Source organism: Mus musculus, chromosome 3, assembly GCF_000001635.26.
Source record: "Mus musculus strain C57BL/6J chromosome 3, GRCm38.p6 C57BL/6J".
NCBI lineage: Eukaryota > Metazoa > Chordata > Mammalia > Rodentia > Muridae > Mus > Mus musculus.
Window position 1 is genome coordinate 96,161,716 of NC_000069.6, and position 18,941 is coordinate 96,180,656.

An 18,941-nucleotide genomic window follows, 5' to 3' on the forward strand; every position below is an offset into this window, starting at 1 on the left:
TAGTGTTTCATCTCTCATTGAAAAAGTATAGAGAGCTAGCCCAAAATGTTTTCATTTAACTACTGCTCCCCTCGTCACACCCACTAATATTCACGAACAGAAAGAGACTAAAATGTGGATGTGGGTTAAGGGAATCTGGGTATCCCCAGTTCCCCCATTCCTCCCATCTTTCTTAAGCTCCTCCATTTCCTTTCTACTTTGAAAAAAAAAATTGCGTATTCTCCTTTAAGGGGCTGGGCATCTTGCCTGTTCTCTTAGAGTCACCGAAGTTTCCAAAGAGCCTCCCCTGTCTGGGCAGGACACACCTTTCAAATAAGACCCCTGGAACTGTGCTCCTGGTATCCGAAATGCCGCTACCGCTGCGTCCTCCCCAGCCTCTTTCTCCCCACCTCTAGGATTTAGCCTCTCCCCAAAAAGAGCCAGCATCTTTGAGGACTCCCACCCTTAGCTGCTCTACTCCCGGATGGAGCCAGGGAAATGTGGTGGGGGGGCCGGGGCCAGAGTTTCAACATTGCCCCCCAGAAGGAGGAGCCAGAGATGGGGGTAAGGAAAAGGAATGGGAGGGTAGCTAACAAGAGAGTGTGAATGGGATGCTGTGGAAATTAAAGGGGAAGGAAAGGATTCAGAGGAGGAGGGTGTATCTGTTTTATCAACTGTTATGGAGCTCGTCTGCCTTTTTCAGTCTCGAGTTGTCTCATTATCCATTAACCAGCCCCTCCTTGTCTTGTCTGCCAGCCGCAGTCAGTGATCTCAATTTCCCTGAGAGGAGAGGAGAGCAGAGCAGAGAAGGGGGGGGGGGGGGGGGGGAAGAACCCGAACAAATGAACTCAATGCGGGTCTCCAAAGGCAGCTACTGGAGAAATCCCAGATTCTGAGTTTAGGGGGTCCCAGATTAACTCTCTCCCCTGCTCAGCTCTCTGGACCGAAGTCTAACCCAGGGAACAGGATGCCGGAGCCCAGCAGTCATCAGCTTGGCAGCTGCCTGGCCTCTGGTTGTCTCCCAGGTAATAAAATGACCTCTCTAGATTCCTTTAAAAGTCTTCCTACCCCATCCTTTTTTGTTTTCACCAAAGATACTCCCTATTCCTTTCCTCGAAGTGTTTCTGAGACTCATTCTCCTGCCTCCTTCCTCAGAGCTTGTGGAAGGCCTGGACATTGTTCATTCTGCTTTCTCACCCCGGCTACCACTTTTCTTATTAACTATCCAAAGACCAGTGAGTGTATATGTGCCACGTTCTATGCAGGGTTTTAGAAGTTAAAAAAAAAAGTCTATTCTTTTCCTTCAATTTTACATCTAAGGATAGACGAGTAGCCACATAGAAGTGTGGGGCAGCATTGGGGATAGTTAGACCTTTGCTTCTCTTTCTCCCTTTTAGGGGAGCATATCCTAGCATGGGCACCAGGACGAAGGAAAGGGCCAGGACTAGACCTGCCTGGAACTCTGATCTGCACTAACTTTAGGGTAACCTTCCAGCCTTGTGGATGGCAGCGAAAGCAGGTGAGGTGATTAGTGTAATAGAAAAGCTTGGTGCGGTGTCCCAGCAGTTGGGGGGTGGGGCGTTGAGATGGAAGACCATGAGAGTTCCAGGCTAACCTAGGCTACATAGCAATGCTCTGTTTTTCTTGTGAATGTATCAGTAAATGGTAGAATTATTTCTATGGAAGCTGCCTTCTACGGGGGAGGGGCGGAGGCAGCAAGGCAAGACAGGGATGGCTGTCATGTCTGTAGCATCAGTCTTGTGCTTCCTTTAGGATACTCCTCTGAGTAGTGAAAATGATTTTGCCTTGATCAACATTGGTCGATTAGAGGCTGGTAAGTTTGAGGGTTTGGTAAAAGGGGCATTTGAGTCTCTACCTTCTGTTCTCAGAAGACTGAGGGCTGGGGCAGGGTGGAGTGGAGGAAATGCTCCCAGAAGATCCCACGGTCACTCTACGCTAACCCTCGACTTCAGTGAGCGGCTTGTCAAGAGTGCAGCTTCTCCGTCCTGGGTCTCAGCTTAAGTTCATTCCTGAAGAGCTTCTGCTTCATGGCCGGGACTTCCGGCTGCTTCGAGTTGGTTTTGAGGCTGGAGGGCTGGCACCTCAGGCCTTCCAGGTAAGAACCCTTTACCTAGAAAAACCCTTCTCACCTAGAAACCTCAGGGTACCCTCCATGCGCCAGGGTCTCTCACCTTTTCCCACGCCACTCCACTTAAGGAGAAGAGTGACAGTCTCATGAGGGGGAGGAGCCTGAACTCTATAGTCTGGCTCTGTTAGTTATGAGCAGCAGTTAACTATGGGTTTTTACCTCTGCAAAATGGGGAGAGTTGGATAATAGTCCTAATTAATTCCCAACTTAATATTCTATGAGTCTGTGGTTTTAGATTTGTTCCTTTGGCCACAGCACCTACCACTTGTGGAGGTCCCCTTCTCTATCGTCCGTTTTAGCTGCTCTTCAATATTGGTGGTAAAGGTAGAGAAACACATGCTCTATTTCAACCTTTTTACATCTTCAGTCTGAGGCTAAAGGATAGGATATGCTCTCCTCCCCAGGTAACCATGGCCATCATTCAAGCCAGAGCTCAGAGCAGTCAAGTCCAGCAGTATAGAGGAATAACCCTGAGCAAAGTTGGTAAGCGACGATGCTTTAGGTCAAGGAAATGGGAAACAAGTTTGAAATGGAAGGGGCTAGTTAGACAAAATATTTCTTCTTCCTCTGTTTCTCACTCTTTCTCCAGGCAAGGTTTCTGGCTCTAGAAAGCCACCCATTCCTCTCTTGGAGACTTTAGAAGACTGGGAAACAGAGTGCAAGAAGCAAGGGGCCAGAGGCTGGAGGGTTAGCACGGTCAATGAGAGGTTCGATGTAGCTACCAGGTGATGGCTCAATCTGCCCTTCTCCTGCAGCTCTCCCAATCTTCCCAGAGGTCCTTGATCCTCCAAGCCAGTACTTCCCATAAACTCCAGACTCTGACACTGCTGGTTTCAAAACCCAAGATCTCTTGGAGTGGTCTTTCCAAAGTAACATCCTTGTTAGAACTGCTTTCTTAGCACAGGTCACTGAAAGGCTGTGACTTCACTCTTCGTTTTGCAGTCTTTCAGGTTACTTCTGGGTCCCTAATCGAATTCTGGACAGTGAAGTCAGAAGAGCATTTGCACATTTCCATCAGGGCCGTGGACCGGTCAGTCTGAAACTAGAGGGTCAGGGGACAAGGGATGGAAGGGCTTGTTGTGAGGTCATCGTGGGGGCAAAGGTAGCTTAAATGTAGTTCCTTCACAATGACCTTCTTCTCGCTCATCTGAAGCGCCTGTCCTGGCACCACCCCGGAGGCAGTGACCTTCTTCGATGTGGAGGCTTCTATATAGCAAGTGACCCTAACAAAGAAGATATCAGGTGAGGGGTCTTGATGAGACCCAAGGGCTAGGTATTCTGAGAAGACCCCTTTCCTTCATTCCCAACTTCCTTTCTTCCCCTCCAGAGCAGTGGAGTCGATGCTACAGGCTGGGCACTCTGATGTTGTCTTGGTAGAGACCATGGATGAGATGCCTAGTCTTGCCGATATCCAACTTGCCCACTTGAAACTGAGGGCCCTTTGCCTGCCTGGTGAGAATAACCTTTGAACCCTCAACCCTAACCTGGTTTACTATTTTGCATATTATAGATCCTTTAACCCACTGATCTTTCATTTTTCTATCCCATCCTCATTGCCTACAGACTTACCAATAACCTGTTTCCCACAAATGTTTTTCTGTTTTTAATTTATTTTGAAATAGTCTCTATGTTTCTCTGTGTAGTGACCTGGAGCTCACTGTGTTACCAGGCTGACCTCAAATTCTCAGATCTACCTGCCTCCCTCCTATCTGGGATTAAAGGCATGTACTACCACACCCTGATCTCTAACATTAAAAATAAAACTTTATTGGCTGAATATGGGTATGGTGGCACATACCTGTAATCACAGCATTTGGGTAGTAAAATCAAGAGGATTGCTATGAGTTAAGGGCCAGCCTAGGCTATGTACACAAGACCCTATCTCAAAACAAAAAATGAAAATAAAAAGTTTTATGAAATTCACTTTACCCATCTTAAGTGTACAATGAATTTTATTTATAATATTGTATACCCATAAAAGCCTTTTTAAAATGTTCAGGATCAAATCTAAGGCCTTCATTCATAATTCATACCCAGTTTTAGGAAACTGCTACTATACTTTCTTTTTTAAATGAAGTAGGATGGGTTTTTGTTTGTAAATTGTTTTTTATTTATTTTATTTATTTTTTATTTTTTTCAAAATGGGGTTTCTCTATGTAGCCCTGGCTGTCATGGAACTTACTATGTAGACCAGGGCTAGCCTCAAACTCAGAGATCCACCTGCTTCTGCCTCTTGAGTGCACCATATATTTTATAATTTATTTTATATTTAATCATGTGTATATGTGTGTGTATGTGCCATGTATTTGGGGGCGCCTGTGAAGGCTAATGGTGTTGGATCACCCGAGCCTGGGAGCTGGAGTTACAGGTAGCTGTGATACACTGTCAGGGTTCTGAGAACCAAAGAGGTCATCTGGAAGAGCAATGTGCAGTCTTAATCACCAGGCCATTTCCTCACCCCCACTACCAAACCATTTTATTTTATTCTGTTTTTGTTTTGTGAGCCAAGGTTTCTCTGTGCAGCTTTGACTGTTCCTAGTACTCACTCTGTAGACCAGGATGGCTTTGAATTCAGGGATCTTCCTGCCTTAGCCTCCCACATGCTGGGATTAAAGGTGTATACCACCACTGCCCAGCTCTGGCTTGTTTTTTTTGTTTTTGTTTTTGCTTTTTTGTTTTGTTTTGTTTTTGTTTTGTTTTGTTTGTTTTTTTGAGACAGAGTCTTACTGTATAGCTCTGGTTGTCCTGGAACTTACTATATAGACCAGGCTGTTCTCGAATTCAAAGATATGTCTTCCTCTGCCTCTGAGTGCTGAGATTAAAAGCATGCATCACACACATCTTAACCAGACTTCTTTTTTTTTTTTAGTTAGGTATTTTCTTCATTTACATTTCCAATGCTATCCCAAAAGTCCCCTCATACCCTCCCATCCCACTCCCCTACCCACCCACTCCCACTTCTTGGCCCTGGCGTTCCCCTATACTGAGGCATATAAAGTTTGCAAGACCAATGGGCCTCTCTTTCCAATGATGGCTGACTAAGCCATCTTCTGATACATATGCAGCTAGAGACACAAGCTCCGGGGATACTGGTTAGTTCATATTGTTGTTCTGCCTATAGATCCCTTTAGCTCCTTGGTTACTTTCTCTAGCTCCTCCATTGGGGGCCCTGTGATCCATCCAATAGCTGACTGTGGGCATCCACTTCTGTGTTTGCTAGGCCCCGGCATAGTCTCACAAGAGACAGCTATATCAGGGTCCTTTCAGCAAAATCTTGCTAGTGTATGCAATGGTGTCAGCGTTTGGAGGCTGATTATGGGATGGATCCCTGGATATGGCAGTCTCTAGATGGTCCGTCCTTTCGTTTCAGCTCCAAACTTTGTCTCTGTAAATCCTTCCATGGGTGTTTTGTTCCCAATTCTAAGAATTAACCAGACTTCTTATCCCATCTGTGTAGCTGGTCTTTGCTACTTTGTGGATTCATCTTTTTCCCACCCTTTATCCTCCCTCACCTTCAGTTTCAGCCCCTATCACTAGATAGGAAAGAAAGAATAGAGGAGAGAAAGAGAGAGAGAGAGAGAGATTCCCGAATCTAATTTCTTTCCTTTTGTTTTTTCTTTGAGCACAACTACTAAAAAACTTCAACCAACCTCCCTGAAAGACCAACCTCTAGGGACTCTAGCATTTATATACCCTCTGAAAAGTCCCCAGAATTTCAAATGTCACACAATCGCAGAAACTATCTTCAGCTGGCAAAACTATGCCTCTGCTAGAGCATGAGGCAAATCATAGTCAGCTGCTGTGGACAATCTGAAGCAGCCCCCACCCCACACCTGGGATTAAAATGAAAAGACAGCTTTATATTTGTGATTTTAAAGGAACCAAAATTCCAAAATTGTTACTACACATCTGGGTACAGACCTGGACTCTGGGTTCTGATCTTGTCTTTCTTGTTCCCTCTGTGCTAGACTCATCTGTAGCTGAAGATAAATGGCTCTCAGCCTTGGAAGGAACACGGTGGTTAGACTATGTCAGGTATGCCTAGCCTTCTAATCATGGTTAATAATTCCTACTTCTCCAGCCTTCTCTTGACTTAGGCTTCCCAATGGCCTTCCATCAATCCGCCTGTTTTCCAAGACTGTTACTGTTGTTCAGGAGCAGGAGCAGGCACTTGGGAATCTGCTTCTCTTCCAATACATTACTCCCTTCTTCATCACACGCCCTTCCAGGTCTTGTCTTCGAAAGGCCAGCGACATCTCAGTATTAGTGACATCTCGGGTCCGTTCTGTAGTGCTCCAAGGTGAGTTCCTTGAGCCAGCTCCTTCCATTCCTTACCTCTGTCCTTCCTGTGATTGGATGGTGTGGAAGGGAGCTTCCTTGTGCCCCTTTAGTACTAGCATCTTCCTGTGAGTGCCAATTCATCCTTCAGAGCTACTCAGTCCCCTACTGTGAGAGCTGTCCCTAATTCCAAGCTGGTTTTAGACCTTCTTGCTCCTTCCTCAGTAGATGGGGAAGGGGCAGGGTGAGAAGGGCACTGGGAACACTGGTTGGGAAGTGTGGCTCTGCTTTCTCTGTGACAATGGCTGTTTCTAGAAGTTGACTCATTTGGGTTTTCTTGTCACTTTTCTGTGCCCTCTCACTCCTGCCTTTCCCCACTTTCTTTTATGTGCCCCTCCCCCTTTCCCCGTGTTTCCTCTTCTCATTCCCTCCTGCCCTAGTTTCTTGGACCCCCTTCTTTGTTTCTTTGTCACCCAGAGCTTGGGGATCGTGATTTCAATGGCCTCCTCTCCTCACTCGTCCAGCTGCTTTTGGCTCCGGAAGCCCGGACATTGTTTGGTTTCCAGTCACTAGTGCAGCGAGAGTGGGTGGCAGCTGGACACCCCTTCCTGACCAGGCTCGGGGACACTGGAGCCAGTGAGGAGGTGAGGACACTTTAGGTTTTCTGTCTGGAGTGGGTTAACATTACTAAAGGGAAGAGGTGAGAAAATGATAAGGCCTAGCCCACTAGACACAAACCCGGTCTGAATGGGCTGCTGGGCTGAGTGGACACTCAGGAGAGTCAGCCTTGAACCCCTACTCTACTCTCACTTCCTGTTTTAATCCCTGCCCTCCTTGGTGTCCTGTTCTGGCTCTTGTTCTCCCCTTTGTCAGGTGCTTGCAGACACCCCCATGCGACTGTTTTCTCTTCTCAGGCCCCGGTGTTTCCTCTCTTCCTTGACTGTGCCTGGCAGCTCCTCCAGCAGTTTCCAGCGGAATTTGAATTCTCTGAGTTTTTTCTTCTTGCTCTTCATGATAGTATCAGGGTTCCGGACACCCTCACCTTTCTGAGAAACACTCCCTGGGAGCGCGGGAAGAAGAGTGGACAGGTCAGTGACCTCTTTTTAATTTGTTCCTGTTGAGCATTTCAAACTTTGGAATTTGGTCTTGGTTTAGGAAGCTTGAGGTTTGGGGAAGGGGTTGGGGGGGGTGGGGTGGGTGCTCACTCTTAGGATCAGATTTTTGTTTTGTATGTGATGCCAGAAATAGGAGGTAAGGTTTATAATTTGTTCCAGGTGTAGGACAGGGACACAAACTGGTTTAACCAACCTTGTTTAAAATTTTTGAGTTTGTGCACATTTATGCGTGTGACCGTGACCGTGTATATGTCATAGTCCTGTGGAGGTCAGAGGTCAACCTCAGGCATCAGTACTCACCTTCCACCTACTGAGACAGAGTCCCTGTTGCTTGTCTGCTGCTTACTCCAGGCTGGCTGGACCAGGAACTTCTAGGGATTCTTCTGTCTCTTCCCCCCCAGCATCCTGTAGTAGCACTGAAACGGCAGGCCCTGAGCTATGTGTCTGGCTTTGTGTAGGTTCCGGGAAGTCAAACTCAGGTCCTCAGTCTCAATGGCAAGTGCTTTTATCCACAAAACCAATCCTGAGCTCAAAGCACCCATCACCCGTTTCTTTGTTTCCTCTATTTAGTTCAACTCGTACACACAAGTTTACACCCCTGAGTACTCCCAGCCCCTAGCTGGAAGCTCTGCTAACTTACATCTGTCTGTCTGGGACTGGGATTTACGCTACAGCAAGGAACAGATATCACAGTTCCTTAATCCTGGCTACGATCCGGAGCATTGCCCAGACAGCAGGTTCTCTAGACAGCAGGTAAGATACCTACACTTCAACTCCCTTGACTCTCTCAGGTTCCCACTACTAGATGAGAATGACAGGATATCCGAGTCCCTCAGAGAAAGACACCACTATCTTTTATAGCTGTCACTTGCAGCCAGCCTTCAGCAAGACAGTTGTTCTAGAATAGCAGACAATGTTCTTTTGATATTCATTTTGGTTCATGTCCATATATTATACGTTTCTCTAAAATCAACCCAGTAAGCCCAAAACCCTAGTCTGCTGAGGAGAAGGGAGGTCAGAGGGAGGGGGCCGCAGTTTGTCACTGGAACAATGAGTCAGGGGCAGCTAGGTATCCCTTCCCACTTCTCAGTTGTCTGTTGACTTCTTCTCTTTTAGCAAAGCCTCATGGTTCCTGGACCCCCTAGTTCTATGTGGCTGTTCTCTAGAGGGACCCTGACCCCACTGAATCAGCTCTGTCCTTGGCAAGACAGCTCCTCCTTGCTGGCAGTCTCTTCTCATTGGCTCCCTCGACCTGCCAGATCCTCCGAAAGCCTAGCTGACCAGGAATGGGGGCTCCCCTCACATTGGGGAGCTTGCCCTTTACCTCCCGGGCTACTGCTGCCTGGATATCTGGGACCACAGATCAGGTTCTGGAAACGCTGTTACCTGAGGGGCAGGCCTGAGGTCCAGGTGAGAAGGGAAGACAGACTGGATGGGGGAGAATGAGCTGGAAAGGCAAAGGGCTGGAGGAACTGGGGAGTAGCATTGCATTTTTCAAACTGGGCCCACTTGGGATAGGAGATGGTGAGAAAACTGCCTGTGGCTTGGATCATGTAGAATCTAGAGCACTGTTAGAAGGGAAAGATCACTTAAGACTCTAGAAGTACCAAGGATCTTAGTAGAAAAATAGCCGGGTAGTTGTGGCGCATACCTTTTAATCCTAGATCTCAGGAGGCAGAGGCAAGTGGATCTCTGAGTTTGAGCTAGTTCCAGAACAGACAGGGCTACACAGAGAAACCCAACTGGAAAAACAAAACAAACAAAACAAAAAACAGAAAAGGGGGAAAAAAAAGGAACCAGGAAGCAAGCCCTGTAACAGTCTTCCTCTGTGCGCTTTGCCCCTCCCCAGATGGGCTCCTCAGCTCTCACAGTCTCTGCCCTTCAGGATGAGCTTTCTCACCTTCAGGAACTGTTAAGACAATGGACACCAAGAATATCTCCCGAGGACCAGAGCAAGAAAAGAGATCCGAATACCATCCTCTCTCAGATCTGCTGAAACTGTTTGTTAGCGTCGTTCTCAGAGGCAGGGCAGGGGTCTCTGCTCATCTTCCTGTCTGACCTTGACGCCTCAGCTTTGGCATTCCAGTCTGCAGAGTTCACTTAGAAGGCCCGTTTCTGTAGCAGATGGTGGCGCTACCAACCTAAAGGTCTCCCGATTTGTTTGATTTCTGGGGCTATTTTCATTTCTTGTGATTTGAAAACTAAGAAACAAGACCAGTTCAGAATGTGATTGCCCCTTTTCCCAGGCAATTCTGTACCTTTTGGATGGCCGTCAAAACTGTGACATGAGAGACCCTTTTCATCAGTCCCAACAATGATGTCCTAGAGACCTCATTCGCAACCTCTCTACACTACTTTGAAATCTTTTCTTAGTCTTCTGTGGGAACGAGGTGAATAAGGGAGAAACCGTCTCCTCCCACTGTATATTTTCATAGCAGCGTTTCTATTTAAGGAGTTCATTAAAGCACAGTATTTCTACACATTGCTGGTATTTTCTTGTGTTGAATGAAGATCTCAGCAAAGCCGTGGGGGTGGAGGGGAGGGTGTGAACTGAGAAAAACACCCAAATTATTGTAAGGAAATAAAGGATCCAAGTCAGGCGTGGCCTGGAAGAAATACACATAAAATATGGGGGAAGGGGTCCGCACACCTTTTTTGAGACATGGTCTCTATGTGTCTATTAGGCCAGCTGGAACTCTGTTTTTTGAGACAGGTTTTCTGTGTGGCCATGGCTGTCCTGGAACTCGTTCTGTAGACCTGGCTGGCCTTTAACTCAAGAGATCCATGTCTGCTCCTTAAAGCTTCGATACCAGCCCGCAACCCAACCCGGTTTCGTGTCCCAGATTTCCCAAGATAAGCGGAGATTTGACACTTAGGGGAAAACAAAATACCTCAGGCTCAAGTCTAGGCCGAGGGCGAGTCTGCACGAGCGTCGTGGACCTCACTAAATAATAGGTCGCTCCAGAAGGCAGTCCTGGCCCTGCACTTAGGACACAACTCTGCGTCACAGAACGTACAAAGCCTGGTTTTGCACTTGAATGTGCGTTTGGGGAGCCGTGTGAGCCTCTAACAGTCTGGAAGCATCCGGGGCTTTAGTTAACTGTGTCGAGACGGGCTGAGCACATCCGTTCCGCCCCGACTACAGCAGCAGCCCTAGAGCGCCTTTCCCTTCCGAAAGACAAGACTCCGACCCCTAAGATGGCCGCGATCGCTTCCGGCTCCTCCCCCCCCCCCCGGCGCCGGCCCCGCCCAACGTGAGCCTTGGCCCGGAAGTGGAAGTTGTAACTGAGGTCAGGGGGCGGTGCTGCTGCTTAGAGACGGCGGGAGCCCCTTCGCCATGGCTGCCGGACCGATCTCCGAACGGAATCAGGGTAATTGGGAGAGAAGAGCCCAAGATAGGAGCAGGGAAGTGGAGGGAAGATTAGTGCCGGAAGCGTTCCCCCTGGGGTGGTAGACGAGATCCCCCCCGGTGGGACACCGACCTCTGGGCACCTGGCTGGCCGCGAGGCCGGGTGCAGGCCGAGGCCTGTGAGAAGCGATGCTTCTAGATCAGCTCCCTCCACCAAGAAGACAAAAGCCTCCCGGGAGTACCGGACCAGCAAGAATGCCAAATTAGACGTAGCAGATTTTCTAGATGATGGTGGCAGAGGGAATTTCAGGGCTTTAGGCGACGGTTTTTGGTTTTTGTCTTCTTTTTCACTGCCGACTCCTCATCGCCTGCTTCTTCCCTTTAGATGCCACGGTGTACGTGGGCGGTCTGGACGAGAAAGTGAGTGAGCCGCTGCTGTGGGAGCTCTTTCTCCAGGCAGGGCCAGTGGTCAACACCCACATGCCCAAGGACAGAGTCACTGGCCAGCACCAGGGTGAGTAGGGTACGGGGCAGGAATCAGCCCTGGAGAGGGTTAACCGGCCCCGAAGAGGCTCAGCCGCTAGGCACAGCGCCTTTGGAATGAGCAACCTAAAGATTGCTTTCTCCTTCAGCTTCAATTCCCAGTTTCTGGAATATTTTCTCTTAGCTCTAGTTTCTGGAACCATTCTCAACCATTCTCTGTGTAGTCCTGGCTGTCCTAGATCTTGCTCTGTAGACCAGGCTGGTCACGATCTTTGAGCTCCACCTGCCTCTGCTACGAAGTGGTGGCATTAAAAGCACGTGCACGTGCAGTCGCCCAGCTATTATCTATTATGTTCTTTGTGTTTGAAGGCTGGGGAGTTAATGTTTCATTTTGAGTCTCTTCCCCTGAATGATGGGTTTTTTTTGTTTGTTTGTTTTTTGTTTTGTTTTGTTTTTTTCATTGATTCCCCAGGCTATGGCTTTGTTGAATTCCTGAGCGAGGAAGATGCCGACTATGCCATTAAGATTATGAACATGATCAAACTCTATGGAAAGCCAATACGGGTGAACAAGGCCTCAGCTCACAACAAAAACCTGGATGTGGGAGCCAACATTTTCATTGGAAATCTGGACCCAGAAATTGATGAAAAGCTGCTTTACGATACTTTCAGCGCCTTTGGAGTCATCCTACAGACCCCCAAGATCATGCGGGACCCTGACACAGGCAACTCCAAGGGTTACGCCTTCATTAATTTTGCCTCCTTCGATGCTTCGGATGCAGCAATTGAGGCCATGAACGGGCAGTACCTGTGTAACCGTCCTATCACTGTGTCTTATGCCTTCAAGAAGGACTCTAAGGGTGAACGCCATGGCTCAGCAGCTGAAAGACTCCTGGCAGCCCAGAACCCGCTGTCCCAGGCTGACCGCCCTCACCAGCTGTTTGCCGATGCACCCCCTCCGCCCTCTGCCCCCAATCCCGTGGTTTCATCCCTGGGTTCTGGGCTTCCTCCACCAGGTACAGCTTGGAGTTCAGACTGTGCCAGTGAGGCTCTTGGGAGGGAGGCTCAGGAGGCAGAAGCAGCCCTGGTAGAGTAAGCTGCTAAGTTGTTGGGCAGTGAGACAGGAGTGAGGCGTGCTGGTGGAAGGGATGAAGTTGGCGGATGAAGTTGGCAGATGGAGTGAAGCTGAAGGGAAGCCTGCAGGGGGGAGGCTGGAGCTCTGCAAGACATTAACTGTCTTCCATTTCTTACACAGGCATGCCGCCTCCTGGCTCTTTTCCACCTCCAGTGCCACCTCCTGGGGCCCTCCCTCCTGGGATTCCCCCAGCCATGCCCCCACCACCTATGCCACCTGGGGCTGGAGGACATGGCCCCCCAGCAGCAGGGACTCCAGGGGCTGGACATCCCGGTCACGGACACTCACATCCTCACCCGTTCCCACCAGGTGGGATGCCCCATCCAGGTAAGGGCTCTGTGCTGGGAAGGAGCTGAGCTTGTGAGAGGGGCTTTCTTACTGTCTGTCCTGGTAGTCTTGGATGAAAATAGTCCAGAGTCCTCCTTTTCTTCAGAAACAGACAGTACTTTGTACGTGTTGGTGCTCCTGTTTTATCTCCAGTTCTTGTATTTCCTAAAGGATAGCTTGTACTGGGCAAAACTCTCAACCTCTCCTCTGCTTCCAAGGTTGCCAAATCTAGAAGACATTTCTGCTTTTGGCTTTTTGAGAAACGGGTTCTCTGTGTAGCTGGCAGTGTCAAACTCAGAGATCCTCTTGCCTCTGCCTCCCAAGTGCTGGGACTAAAGGCGTGCGTGTTTCTAGATTTCTCTAATGTCAACCATAGCAACCTGGATCGGCTCCTTTTTTTATGTTTGTGTAGATTTTTTGCTTGTTTCTCTTTTCTTTGTTTCTCTGTAGTGTTAAATGTGAAGGTGCTAATTTACCATTGGTCTCTGGTCTTAGGTTCTTGGCAGGCTAGAAAAGGCCACTGCTCAACCCACACTTAACTTTCCTCTTTCTGACACCATCTTCAGTAGTTCTCACTTGTAGGAGCCCAGTTTACAACTCTGGGGCTTTGTCTGTTCTGTCCTCCACTTTGCAGAGCAAGTCTAGCTTATGTTTTTGTCATTGGTCACAAGCCAGTGCTCAGACTGCACTCACTTCCTGTCACTGACTCAGGGACTCATCTACTTTCACTGAGTAACTTTTCCAGGGTATTCACAGACATTTTCTTCTTCTTTTGTTTTTTTTTTGTTTTTTTGTTTTTTGAGACAGGGTTTCTCTGTGTAGCCCTGGCTGTCCTGGAATTCTCTTTTGACCTTGAACTCAGAAATCCACCTGCCTCTGCCTCCCGAGTGCTGGGATTAACGCGTGCGCTACCACGCCCAGCTCAGACATTTCCTTAAAATTCTTCTGTTGCCTTTACTTACAGAAGAAAACCTGGTCTCACTGCTGGCGCTCAGGGTCCTCTTGGTTGGCCTAACTTACAGGCATTGTCATGTTTACTGTTTGGTGTTCACACATGCCAAACTTTCTGCTTGGAGCAGTTGACATCCACTCTCTTGTCTTCTTTTTTTTTTTTTTTTTTTTTTAAGATTTATTTGTTTGTTTGTTTGTTTATTATATATAAGTACACTGTAGCTGACTTCAGACACACCAGAAGAGGGCATCAGATCTCATTACGGGTGGTTGTGAGCCACCATGTGGTTGCTGGGATTTGAACTTCGGACCTTCTGAAGAGCAGTCGGGTTCTCTTACCCACTGAGCCATCTCACCAGCCCTCTCTTGTCTTCTTAAGGACTTGTTTTTGAATACAGTGTAGCCCTGGCTAGCCTGGAACTCTGTAGACTAGGCTAGCTAACTCACACAGATCCACATGCTTCTGCCTCCCTAGTGCTGGGATTAAAAGTGGGCACTCCATGGCAGGCTAAAATTTTCTTTTCTTTTTTTTATAATTTAGCGGGTTTTGTAAATTTTGTTTTGTTTTGTTTTGTTTTGTTTTTTTTGAACCAAAGTCTCCTGTGCCCCAGGCTGGTCTCAACTTGCTAGGTATGTAGTTAGCTACTACTAATCTTTCTGCCTCTACCTTTAGCGTTCTGGGCAATTCAGATATGTGCTACCAGGTCAGATATGTGCTACCAGGCCTGCTCTTCCTAAGGCGTTCTTACTGGCCTTTTAGAATTAAGTCATTGCACGGGCATATAATTTCCACCCAAGTCCTGTCCTACACAGAGCAAAAATTCTGCTTGTTTTATCCTTGGCTGTCACCATCTCTCTGTTTAAGTCAGAAGGAAAGTGAATGCACATTTCATTGTCTTTTTTCTTCACATCAAGAGAAAAGATATTTCTGATGTGCTAAATAAACCTGGGGGAATATTAGCAGCATGGCTACTTTAGCCAGTGCTGTCAGTCACCTTCAGACAGATTGCCTGAGCACGTGGCACTGGCTGGGCTTTACTGTAGGAAGGGTTAAGAATGGTGTCACTGTGTTTAAGTCATCATTGTGCACTCTTCTGTTTTCTTTGCTTTGGTTTCCTTTTTTGTCACTGTCTCCTTGTGTGGTTTATCCATAGGGATGTCCCAGATGCAGCTGGCCCACCATGGCCCCCATGGCCTAGGACACCCCCATGCTGGGCCTCCGGGCTCTGGGGGGCAGCCACCACCTCGGCCACCTCCTGGAATGCCTCATCCTGGACCTCCTCCAATGGGCATGCCCCCCCGAGGGCCTCCTTTTGGATCTCCCATGGGTGAGTGGGTGCTAGCCCATTTCTTATCTTTGCCTTTGTGCAGCTTTCTTTGCCCCTCGCCCTGTCTGGTGCCCTTTCTTTGACTTCCCACATTCCTGCTCTCATCCCTACTCATCTCCACATTAGCTGCTTCCTGTTTTCATTTTTGTTAACTCTTTTTCTTCCTGCAGGTCACCCAGGTCCCATGCCTCCACACGGCATGCGTGGGCCTCCTCCATTGATGCCCCCTCATGGATACACGGGTCCTCCAAGACCCCCTCCCTATGGCTACCAGCGGGGGCCCCTCCCGCCACCCAGACCCACTCCACGGCCCCCAGTTCCACCTCGTGGTCCTCTTCGGGGCCCACTTCCTCAGTAAATTGCCATCCTTTGTCTCCTCCTTTTATCCTCCCTTTATCTTCATTTCTTGGACCAATCAGAGATGCTGTAGCTTGTCAAGGCTAATGTACTGACCCTTCTCAGTAACTCTGTCCCCATTCCAATGTCATGTTTTCCACTGGGGATTTTCTTCATTTTTATTTTAAAATGTTGGTCCTAATTTCTTTACACATGTATAGAAAAATAAAACTATGCTTCTTGTTTGTTCTCTGGTGAAGTAACTTTTAGGAGGAGTCTGGGTTTGTGGGAGGAACAGTATGAAAAAGGGAAGGTGTTTACATTGTAAGGATTTATCTTGCATGTACTTGGAATAGAGCTTATCTTGTTATAGTATGGAGGCATTAGCAACAGAAATAAAATGTCTGGTGATGTGCTAGCAAAGAGTGATGGGCACAGGGGTATCCATTGTAGCACTATCTGGAATTTGGCTGGGAAGTGTCTTTGATTGAGAGGGGCTGGTATGATACACTGGTAAGTCCACATAGAGCTTTACAGCTTTGCAACAACCAAGGAGCTGGGAGAACAGCTCAGCAGCAGTGCATCCTGGGTACTTGCTCTGCTTTCCTTCCTTGACACCAGAGGAGAAAGATGATATATTCTTGTGAAAGATTGTGCGGGTCATAGTAAATGAAATAGGGTCTGTGTGTGTATCCACCCATATATATATATATGATTGGCTACCTTTATCCAGGGGGTAGTGCATATATGTGTGTGTATGTTTGCTTATATTTAAAAAATAGATGACCAACCAATGGAAAGTACCATTAAAATATGGAGGGAAGCCTTGTGCCATTTTATTTTATTTTATTTTGAGCTGGTTTTTGTAACCCTGGCTCTACTGGAATTCACTAGGTAGACCAGGCTGGCCATGAACTCAGATCTGCCTCTGCTGGGGTTGAAGACACCATGCTCAGAGGAAGCTTCAGCTCCTGAGTGTTATTACCATGGCTTTCATCTGGAGCCATGGGAATGTCTTAAGTAATTGCTAGACAGGGTGAGTGAGGAAAGCAGATGTTCAGTGAATGACGCTTAGATCTTAGTCCTAATTGCGTTCACATTCTCCATTCTTCCACTCTAACGTTTATGGTTCCTGCAAAGGCTTTGCTGGTGACCAGGATGAACACAGCAAGTGTTAAACTGTCAGAACATCTAACTTGGTCCGAATGTTCAGGAAGACTTCTTCGGAAAATAGTGATGTCTAGGTTTTTGGTCGGAAGATGGTCTTACTAGTCAGCCATGGTGGTGCATGCCTTTGACCCCGGCAGAGGCGGGCAGGTGGGTCTCTTGAGTTCAAGACCAGTCTGGCCTACATAGTTCCTAGGACAAGCCAGAGTTAAGAAGATGATCTAGCCTAATCCTAACCCAGAAGCCTTACCTGGTTCTCAACAGGCCTTGTCCTCCTGCCTGTCAATAGAATGTTGGAATTGGGAGGTTGCCATGCTCCTAGCTGGAGTTCTCTTGAAAGGTGGATCTAGCACTAAGGCTGTGTGAAGGCTGAGGTCAGAGCCAGGTTGGGCTGGAGGTTTTAGTGCTTTTCAGCTCTTTTTCATTGGTGACCATAAAAACCCTTCAAAACAGCTGGGCAGTGGTGGCGCATGCCTTTAATCCCAGCACTCGGGAGGCAGAGGCAGGTGGATTTCTGAGTTTGAGGCCAGCCTGGTCTACAGAGTGAGTTCCAGGACAGCCAGGGTTCTACAGAGAAACCCTGTCTCAAAACAACAACAACAAACAAACAAAACCCTTCAAAACAACCTTGAGGTAAGGGAGGATGCTGTGGGCTCTTTGCCCAGGAATATGAACTGCCCCAGGCATCCAGGTAGTGAAATTGACTAAGCAGGTGGAGGCAGACTTGGATTAGAGATGTAAATATGAGAGTCAACCCAACAGACAATAGCAAGGCTGTGAGGCTGGACAAGGAAATGTGTAAGTGGAAGCTGGGAATGCTCCACTCCTTAGGGAGCCTGACCTAACCTGAAGAAACCTGTGTTGTTGAACCTTGTCCAGGGGCGTGGGGAGGTGATGAAGTACTTGATTTAAGTCTTCCCTCAGAATTTAAAATAAACTTCGTATTTTCCCTTTTAATTTGCTTGCAGTCCTGGGGACTGAATCCTCTTTGTACTTTTCATTTTGATACAGGGTCTAAGATGCCCTTAAACTCATTCTGCAGCCCAGACAAGCATGGAACTTGTCTCAGCCTCCTGCTAGCTGGGACCACAGGCTTATGCTGCCCTTGGCTGATGGGTGATAGATTTCTGCAAAGCTAGGAAATAGTGCAGAGTGTGCAGAAGCACCTGAAAGAGAAGACACAGCTTCCCTCCAGCAAGGCCTGGCTAAACCTAAAATGGGGAATAATGTGTTTAAAAGATGTATTAAACCTTAAGAGGGTTCATCAATGAAAGTCTAGTAAAGGGCTAGTCCCTGGGGCCCATGTGGGCAGAGCTGTTCCAAGTACCATCCTGGAAAGAGTGCTCCAGCCAGCAGACTAAGAGTACTCCTAGAGCATTGGCAAAGCTTCCCCGCTCGTAGAGGTGGGGCAGAGAGTTGTTGCCAGGAGAGTTTTTGGAATCATTGGCCTCCTACTGGGGATGGCCAGATGCCATTAAAGATACAAGTTCTCTCATTCCGTTATGTCATTGGGTGACTTACACTGACATGGTCCTGACTTGGCTTAAGGGGGAGAGTGTACCGGACACAAAAATCTTCAGTCTAGGTGAGAGGTAACTTTTTAGGATAAATTAGTATCTATTATGACTTTCAGTTAATTGTGAACCTTACTGACCCATACATTTCCAAAATCCAGCATTGGGTCCTCCAAAACTTAGGCTCATATCCCTAGCATAGTAAATTCAGATGTCAAATGGCATCTGGGAAATCTCTGAGCACACAGGCTGCCAGCCTTCTGTATTCAGTATCTCCCAGCATCCTAGACCCACACTTAACCGAGCAGTCTCATGGTATTACAGCTAAAAAAGACGCCTCATCCAAAACACTCCATTTTCTAGACAAGAAGCCTGTTGGTTCACAGAGGCAGGGGACTTGGTCAAAACCAACGGTGGAAATCTGGGCTGTGCTTTGGTCAGTGCTTGTTCCAGACAATCCCAAGGTTTTATCTGGAGTAGACTGGTTCAGGTTGTACATCCTTGAAGTGCCTCTGGATCTGTCAGTCCAGGTTACCTGACAATAAAACAGAAAAGATTCAAGAAAAGGAGAACCCAAGCCAGTGTACGTACACACACACAAGAGGAGGTTGTTAATTGATAGGATGTATGTATGTATGTATGTATGTATGTATGTATGTATGTATGTATGTATTTTTGAGTCACTGGAGAGTGTGGTTAGAAAGGGAACTGTCCAGTTGATCAGACAAACTCCTCTAGCACCGCCTCTGCTACCAGCAATTGAATAGAAATGGGGAGGGGGAGGTCCTTGTACATAAACAGTCTGGACTGTTTTTGGAGGAGACAGATGAC

General features: G+C 47.6%; 2 protein-coding genes and 1 non-coding gene across 9 annotated transcripts; all 3 read left to right on the plus strand.

Annotated features, from left to right (window-relative positions):
* Window positions 1-233: 233 nt before the first annotated feature.
* Mtmr11 (myotubularin related protein 11) lies at window positions 234-10,003 on the plus strand. 7 transcript variants are annotated; one of them, XR_003954300.1, is made up of 17 exons: window positions 234-543; window positions 914-1,004; window positions 1,377-1,498; window positions 1,753-1,813; window positions 1,953-2,095; window positions 2,533-2,611; window positions 2,718-2,853; window positions 3,071-3,158; window positions 3,282-3,370; window positions 3,456-3,580; window positions 6,097-6,163; window positions 6,358-6,428; window positions 6,847-7,050; window positions 7,321-7,494; window positions 8,092-8,274; window positions 8,638-8,931; window positions 9,371-10,003. XR_003954300.1 is itself a non-coding variant. In XM_006501153.2 (17 exons), exons 1-17 carry the CDS (start codon window positions 478-480, stop codon window positions 9,515-9,517), a joined length of 2,046 nt encoding a protein of 681 aa, XP_006501216.1. In that variant the 5' UTR covers window positions 241-477; the 3' UTR covers window positions 9,518-10,003. The 7 variants fall into 7 exon arrangements, 4 of the variants coding, with proteins under 4 accessions (XP_006501216.1, XP_030108336.1, NP_852074.2 ...); XR_375501.2 differs by having other exon boundaries at window positions 235-543; window positions 6,931-7,050; XR_003954299.1 differs by having other exon boundaries at window positions 240-543; window positions 6,884-7,050; window positions 8,092-8,258.
* Window positions 10,004-10,790: 787 nt separating this feature from the next.
* Sf3b4 (splicing factor 3b, subunit 4) lies at window positions 10,791-15,849 on the plus strand. Its single transcript, NM_153053.4, has 6 exons — window positions 10,791-10,892; window positions 11,256-11,384; window positions 11,826-12,368; window positions 12,608-12,814; window positions 14,920-15,093; window positions 15,264-15,849. The coding sequence occupies exons 1-6, from the start codon at window positions 10,859-10,861 to the stop codon at window positions 15,449-15,451; spliced, it is 1,275 nt and encodes a 424-aa protein (NP_694693.1). The 5' UTR covers window positions 10,791-10,858; the 3' UTR covers window positions 15,452-15,849.
* On the plus strand, window positions 14,646-14,772 carry Gm22027. Its single transcript, XR_003954772.1, has one exon. It is a non-coding gene; the product is annotated as a small nucleolar RNA SNORA19 (small nucleolar RNA).
* Window positions 15,850-18,941: the final 3,092 nt, after the last annotated feature.